This window comes from Amblyomma mixtum, chromosome 10 (genome assembly GCF_055824585.1).
Source record: "Amblyomma mixtum isolate Tamu chromosome 10, ASM5582458v1, whole genome shotgun sequence".
NCBI lineage: Eukaryota > Metazoa > Arthropoda > Arachnida > Ixodida > Ixodidae > Amblyomma > Amblyomma mixtum.
Window position 1 is genome coordinate 147,547,771 of NC_143021.1, and position 6,000 is coordinate 147,553,770.

The 6,000-nt window shown below is 45.8% G+C and overlaps 1 protein-coding gene across 1 annotated transcript in view; it reads right to left on the bottom strand.

Moving 5' to 3' along the window:
* LOC149327261 (dermonecrotic toxin SPH-like) overlaps nt 1-6,000 on the bottom strand; it is an 80,259-nt gene that overhangs the window by 46,230 nt on the left and 28,029 nt on the right. The window contains exon 3 of the mRNA XM_089563992.1: nt 499-742. Within this exon, the coding sequence (XP_089420118.1) occupies nt 499-742 (244 nt within the window). The remainder of the gene's footprint in view (nt 1-498; nt 743-6,000) is intronic.

Consider the following 6,000-nt stretch of genomic DNA (forward strand, 5'->3'; position numbering starts at 1 on the left):
GAGGCGGCTCGCCAGACCGCAAAACTATGCTTCGCATCCTAGGCTTAACCATGAGCTAAGCCAGGCCATTTTTGCACTGAAAATATATCTCTCTGTGCTCTTAAAGAACGAGACTGATTTCGCGACTTCTAGTAGGTGATTACATCACTGTTTAATACTTGATGGCCCTAAAAATTTTCGCTTCTTCTACCTGCAAGTTTGGCACCTTTGCTTCCTTCGCGACTACTGCATTCTAAAATATTTTAATTAGATGAAAAGCAGCTTACAACACGCCGCGCGGCGACTGCGTTCACAGTGTGAACGGCCGGGCTTTCGCCTTAAGACACGTAAGCATTCTTAGATGTCTCTGCCGGTGTTTTTTTTTGCGGCAGTTAGCTCCAATAAAGTCATAAGTATAAAAACGCGCGGTTTATAGCTTACTGTAATTAAGCTGCATATTTGTTTCTCACTGATACCCCTCGTCTTCGCATTCCTTATACGGTAGCACTTCGCACCTACCTTCGTTGACAGAGTCCTTAAGGTGTGTCAGGTAGGCCGAAACTTCTGTGGATTGCTCGCAGTCAAGGCCGCACAAGCAGCTGGAAGGGCCATGGTAAAGCTTGAGTGCGGTTCCATTGGAGGCGAATGTGAAGTCGGCTTCAATAGCGTTCACACCTTGTTCCATGTAGGCATCCACATCTTTCAGGCTGTTTGCCATGTGTCCAAACACGTACAACGGCCGGGATTGGTTTGATGCCTTGACCTGCACAGCTCACAAAGAAAATGGTTAGATGCTGGTGTTTACCCTGGTTATATCGGACGAAATAAATAAAGAAAAAAATTGCACTGGCGATCATATGAAGTCAGGCGGCAAGTCTGTAGCCGCACCATTAGTGTTCGAACATGATTTTACCGTCGCTCTGCCTTTCCAGTGCTGTATTCTATTCAGTAATCTGTGGTGTGTGAGGTAGAGTTCACGTAGGTGGTGCATTTTTACCTTCGGGGTACACGCACACGCGCATGCACACACGTAAAGCCACACGCACGCACACGCACGCACGCGCACAGCACGGATTTCAAGCTTAATTAGGGGCAATGTTGGTATATCCGTATGATAGCTATCGATAATGAAAGTCGTATTTTTATCACATAAGGCACTGCGTAATGGGCCGCTAATAAGCGTTGTATCCAAAGCGCCTTTCCTGGACAAGCAAGGGGAGCAGAAAAACCAAAGGCAATTTATCTTGTGCATTTGCATAAACCCCGAGTGTGTCCTCTGCTTTTCATTAATCTTTCCGTGGCAGAGACATGCCTCACCTGTTAATGCAACGTTCGTTGCTGTGGTCACCATGCGTCAGCTATTACAGGCGACTGAGCAGCCTCGCATTGAAGTGTGAATGATAAGAAAAGGCTCATCTAAGAAAAGATGGATAGGATTTTAAGCTACATTTCTGTACGCTCAGCGCTGCTTTGGACGTTGCCGTTTGGCTGGGGTGCTGAGACATACTCTATCAGACGAATTTTTTAGCCATTTTAACTTTATTTCAGTGTCCATTCCAGCATGAACCGTTTCAGACAACCGGTTTTACTGTGCGGTGTGCTTCCTCTGGGCGCTCACTCTAGGCACAGCGTATGGGCACCGAACATTTCTTAGCGCTCCGTTCCGCCAGCCGTTTTGTCTTATAGCGGCGCCTTCTGAAAAACACTAAAATTGCTTTGACAAATACAATCAAAATTATAGTGTTATTAATTCACATCACTTTATTTGTGCTTTCTTGATGCTTATTCTTCTAAAGACAAATGGTTAAATGCAGAATACCTGATAATATAGACATTTTAGGGAAATGCTCCAAGCTAGGGGAATTTTCTTCTATCAAGACTGAGCTATGTTCTTCGTGCTAGGGGTGTTGTCCAGACTCTATTTCAACAAATTGAAATGTTTTCTTAATCCTTAAGCAGCGCACAGCAAGAACTCATAGTGTCACTGCACTATCCGTTTTTTTGTAGCAGCTTAAGAGGAAAGAATATATAAATATTTTGAGTGAGAAACGTTGTAATTCATTCAATGTGAGCCCCTATGCGCATCACTGCTCGTACTGCCATTCATTAGTTAAATATACTGAACCAGGCGTGAAGGCAGCAACATATTTTCTCATTTGCTTCTCTTCCTGCCCGGAGTAGCTGATGAGGCATTTTACGCGATTCTTCTAAGCTTGCAGCGTCGCACTGCGATTGGCTCATAGCGCAACTTTCTTTAGCCCCCGCTTCTCCATGTACACGCAGATGCTCGAGTGGATCCGCTGCAGCTACATTGCATGGCTAACAAACGTCCTTGTCGATCCTGGAGTGCTTTGACAGCCTCAACTTGAGGAAATGGGCCTTCAAGGCTGTGAATCTTGAAGGCGCTCTTTAGATGTGTCCGTCGAGGCGGAGGCAGCTACCTTTGAACGAAGCGGATGTACCAAGACCGTTGTGTACGACAGGACGCTCCGGTAAGGCAGTGTGCCAGCGGAACAGAGAAGCTGTTTCGTACAACCTCTAGTGGCTGACCGCTCTGCACATGCGCACTTGAGAGCCCGATCACTGGCTGGCTGGCTCGTTTAACCGGACTGGTAAAGTGTCTAAAAGTAAGCCCTGAAAGTAAATGTGACCAGTAAAATTGGGGCCCATTTGATCAGAAACGGAACAAGTAAGGATGTACTCGTTAACAAGTATGGTTTGTAGATACAAAAAATTTGGTATTGCTTATGTGGTAAGATGAGTTTGTCAATTCACCATGCTAAAAAGCAGTATCACGATTAATGGCATCGTAGAAATTCGCCATGCTAAAAAGTAATATCAAGATATGTATGCTGCACAATAATGAGAGTGAAAACTGCGGCTCAGTGGCCCTGGCTTTAGGCTGCTGATCCCAAGGTTGCGGGTGCAATCCCGGCTGCAGGGACCATATTTCGAAGGAGGCGAAGTAGAAAAACTCCCATGTGCTGTACCAATCAACACAAGTTAGACGTGCCCAAGGTGGTCTAAATTAATTTGTAGCCATCCACTACGGCGTTCTTTTCTTTAAAAGCTGAGTCGCTTCGGCATGCTAAAACCTTAGAATCCCAGACCCAGCTCGAAGGGATTCTTAAAATTCACGAGTACGAAAAACTGGGCGAGTCGGTGTGGGTTCATGCTTAGGCAGCTCAGAAAACACGACAAAAGGGAGACGTTAGACGGCTTGAGCGCTAATAGCTCGTTATTTTACTCTCAGAAAAGTGTATAAAGGCGTAGCACACAGTGAACAACTCAAAACCCTAAAGAACAAAGAATAAAGCCTAAAAAACCATTCTGCGCATGCACATAATGGTCGAGTCACCTTTTTTTACGAATTGAGAAGACTACCTTTTATAGTTGACGGCACTCCCTTAGCGGCGCTGCTTAAGCATGATTCTTAAAATTGCTTAGTTTTTCGTCCAGCATTTATATAAATGTTTTGTTTTTTCTTGTCTAACTCTCGTTAGTGTTCATGAACTACCGCTTGGTATTAATTAGTTTGTGTACCACGTGAGTATTACTTTGTCGTCAATTCCAAATTTTCCAGGAATCAAAGATCTGTAGCATATACGTCGAAGGAGGTGTAACTTCACCGTGCACTACATCCATCAAATCTAAAGGCATCACACATAAGTTTTCATTGATCCTTTCCGCAAAAAGCTGGCGACGTCGGCAGTACAAAATTCAGCGAAAAGTTAACAGCACCGAATTCTGCAGTCAGGATGTTGCAGTCGTCAACAAAGATAGCAGCACGAGCCGCCGCAGATTAAGAAGGGTAGAAGTAGTCATTTACTACAAAAAAATTTTAAGGCCATGATGTGACTTACACTGATAGAGTATGAGTTGGGGCCGGACAATCAGCGATGTCTATCACTTACAACTGCAACTCGACTAGCATTCCGGGACGCCTGCCATCCAGGAACGTACTTAGAACTGGCGTTTTCCTTCTTATTACGAGCAAATTTTTTGCAAGCAAAATTGGAAAATTCCAGATTACCACTTAAATTTCTCGCATTGCTCAACCGGTGCACACGACTGAGATAACGTGACAATTTGGTTCCTGTTCGTCCCTGCGGCTTTTGTTTCCGCGCATCAAGAATGGTTCATATATTGCCACGACCACACAGGTTTATGGTTTGTGGTGGTTTAACATCCCAAAACCACTCAGGCTATGAGGGACGCCGTAGCCAAGGGTTCCGGAATTGTCGACTGCCAGGGGCTCTTTAACGCGCAGTGACATCGCATAGTGCACGGGCCTCTAGAATTTCACCTCCATCGAAATTCGAACGCCGTGGCTGGGATCGGGTCTTTCGGGCCAGTAGCCGAGCGCCATAACCAATCAGACACCGCGGCGGCTGCCCTGACCACACTGTCGGTGCGCACTGTCTGTGACGAAGGCGAGCGTGGGGTCTGTAGTGCCTTGAGCCAATAGAGATTCGCGAGAAAAACAAGCTTGCAAGAATGTTGGAACACAGTGGTAGCTAATCTTTGAATACCAATTTATTGGAGCAATGCTGGGAATTCGTTCCACGCAAAAAACTCGATTGAAAAGGTCAAGGTTATGCTCTCTTCCTGTCTGTGCAAACAGGATGTCTGGTTCAAGAAACCATGAAATATGTTTGTACTAACGGGACTGATGAAAGACAGCACTTGTAATTTAGACCTAGAAACTGTAGGAATCCATATAGAACACAATCAAAAATCAAATTTTTTGAGGCAGTGCTATCATGTGAGATGGTCCTAAAATATAAAGTGATATCCCTATTTAAATGTCGCGCAGTTAATGCGGTCCCCGATAGAGCACTGCACGGGCCTAAATCTGAGGCCCAAGCCCGGCCCGTGCCCGAGACCTGAAGCCCGAGCCCGGCCCAGGCCCGCGGCTTCAAGCCCGGGCCCGGCCCAGGCCCGCTAAATTATCGATCTAGCGAGCCCGGCCCGGCCCGTGAATCCCGCAGTGAAGCCCAGCCCGGGCCCGGCCCGGCCCGTTTCACAGTATCACTTAAGGTATACTGCTCACTCTGAGCAAGTAGACTGCTACTAGACTGATAAGAAACTGGCCGACAAAGGTTCTGAAACCACAGTTTGGCTTACAGAAGGTTGGTTCTTTTTAACCCAGAAGGAAGTGATTAAGAGTTGTGCTCGCCAGGCCCATCTTTTGGACAGTGATCTCGTGTACGTGCGCAAAGATAAACTCGGAAGTTCCGAGAGCCAAATAAAAAGGGCTGCATGCGCGCGTAATGGGCTACTTTTCATTCCCACATGATTTTAATCAGTTATATTTTGGCGCCCACGAAGTATAAACATTAAAGCTGCCTAGCAAGCAGTGGGATGACATGACATTTTTTTTTAGTGAACGCGATCTCACAGGTTCAACTCATAGCCGAACTGGTCGCCTTTCAGCAGAAACGAAAAGCTAAAAGGCTTGAGTATTTCACGGTGTGTGTTTGAAGACTATAAGCATCCTAAACTAACATGCTCTTCCCAAATACATTTCTAATAGTGTGCTGGTATGTTTTGGGATGACAAACGATCAATGGCCAATTAAGACCGGTTGAATTTTACTCTTACTGGTGGAGCAGAAGATAACGCGAACCACGTGATAACTTACAGATCAACACTTGTCATGACAACCAGGCTGAAGAAGCGACGAGGGATAGATGTGGTTATGAAATGAGCTTTACAAACTTTCGCGAGCTTTTGTGGCTATTTCATTTACGAGACGTTCCAGGGAGCCGATCAAAAAGAAAACCCAACGCGCTTTAGTTTGGAAATTTTTCGGCATGAGAAAAATATAGCTATAAAATAAAAGCTATGTTGCAAGGGGAGTCAGGCTGTGAGAGACATCGAAGCCGAGGGCTCCGGATCATTTCGACCACCCGGGTTTCTTCAACGAGCACTGATACTGCAAAGTACATGGTTGTCATGCTTGCCGCCTAAACAGAAATGCGGCCGCCGAGGCTAGGAGCAAACCTTGGTTCCCCGGCT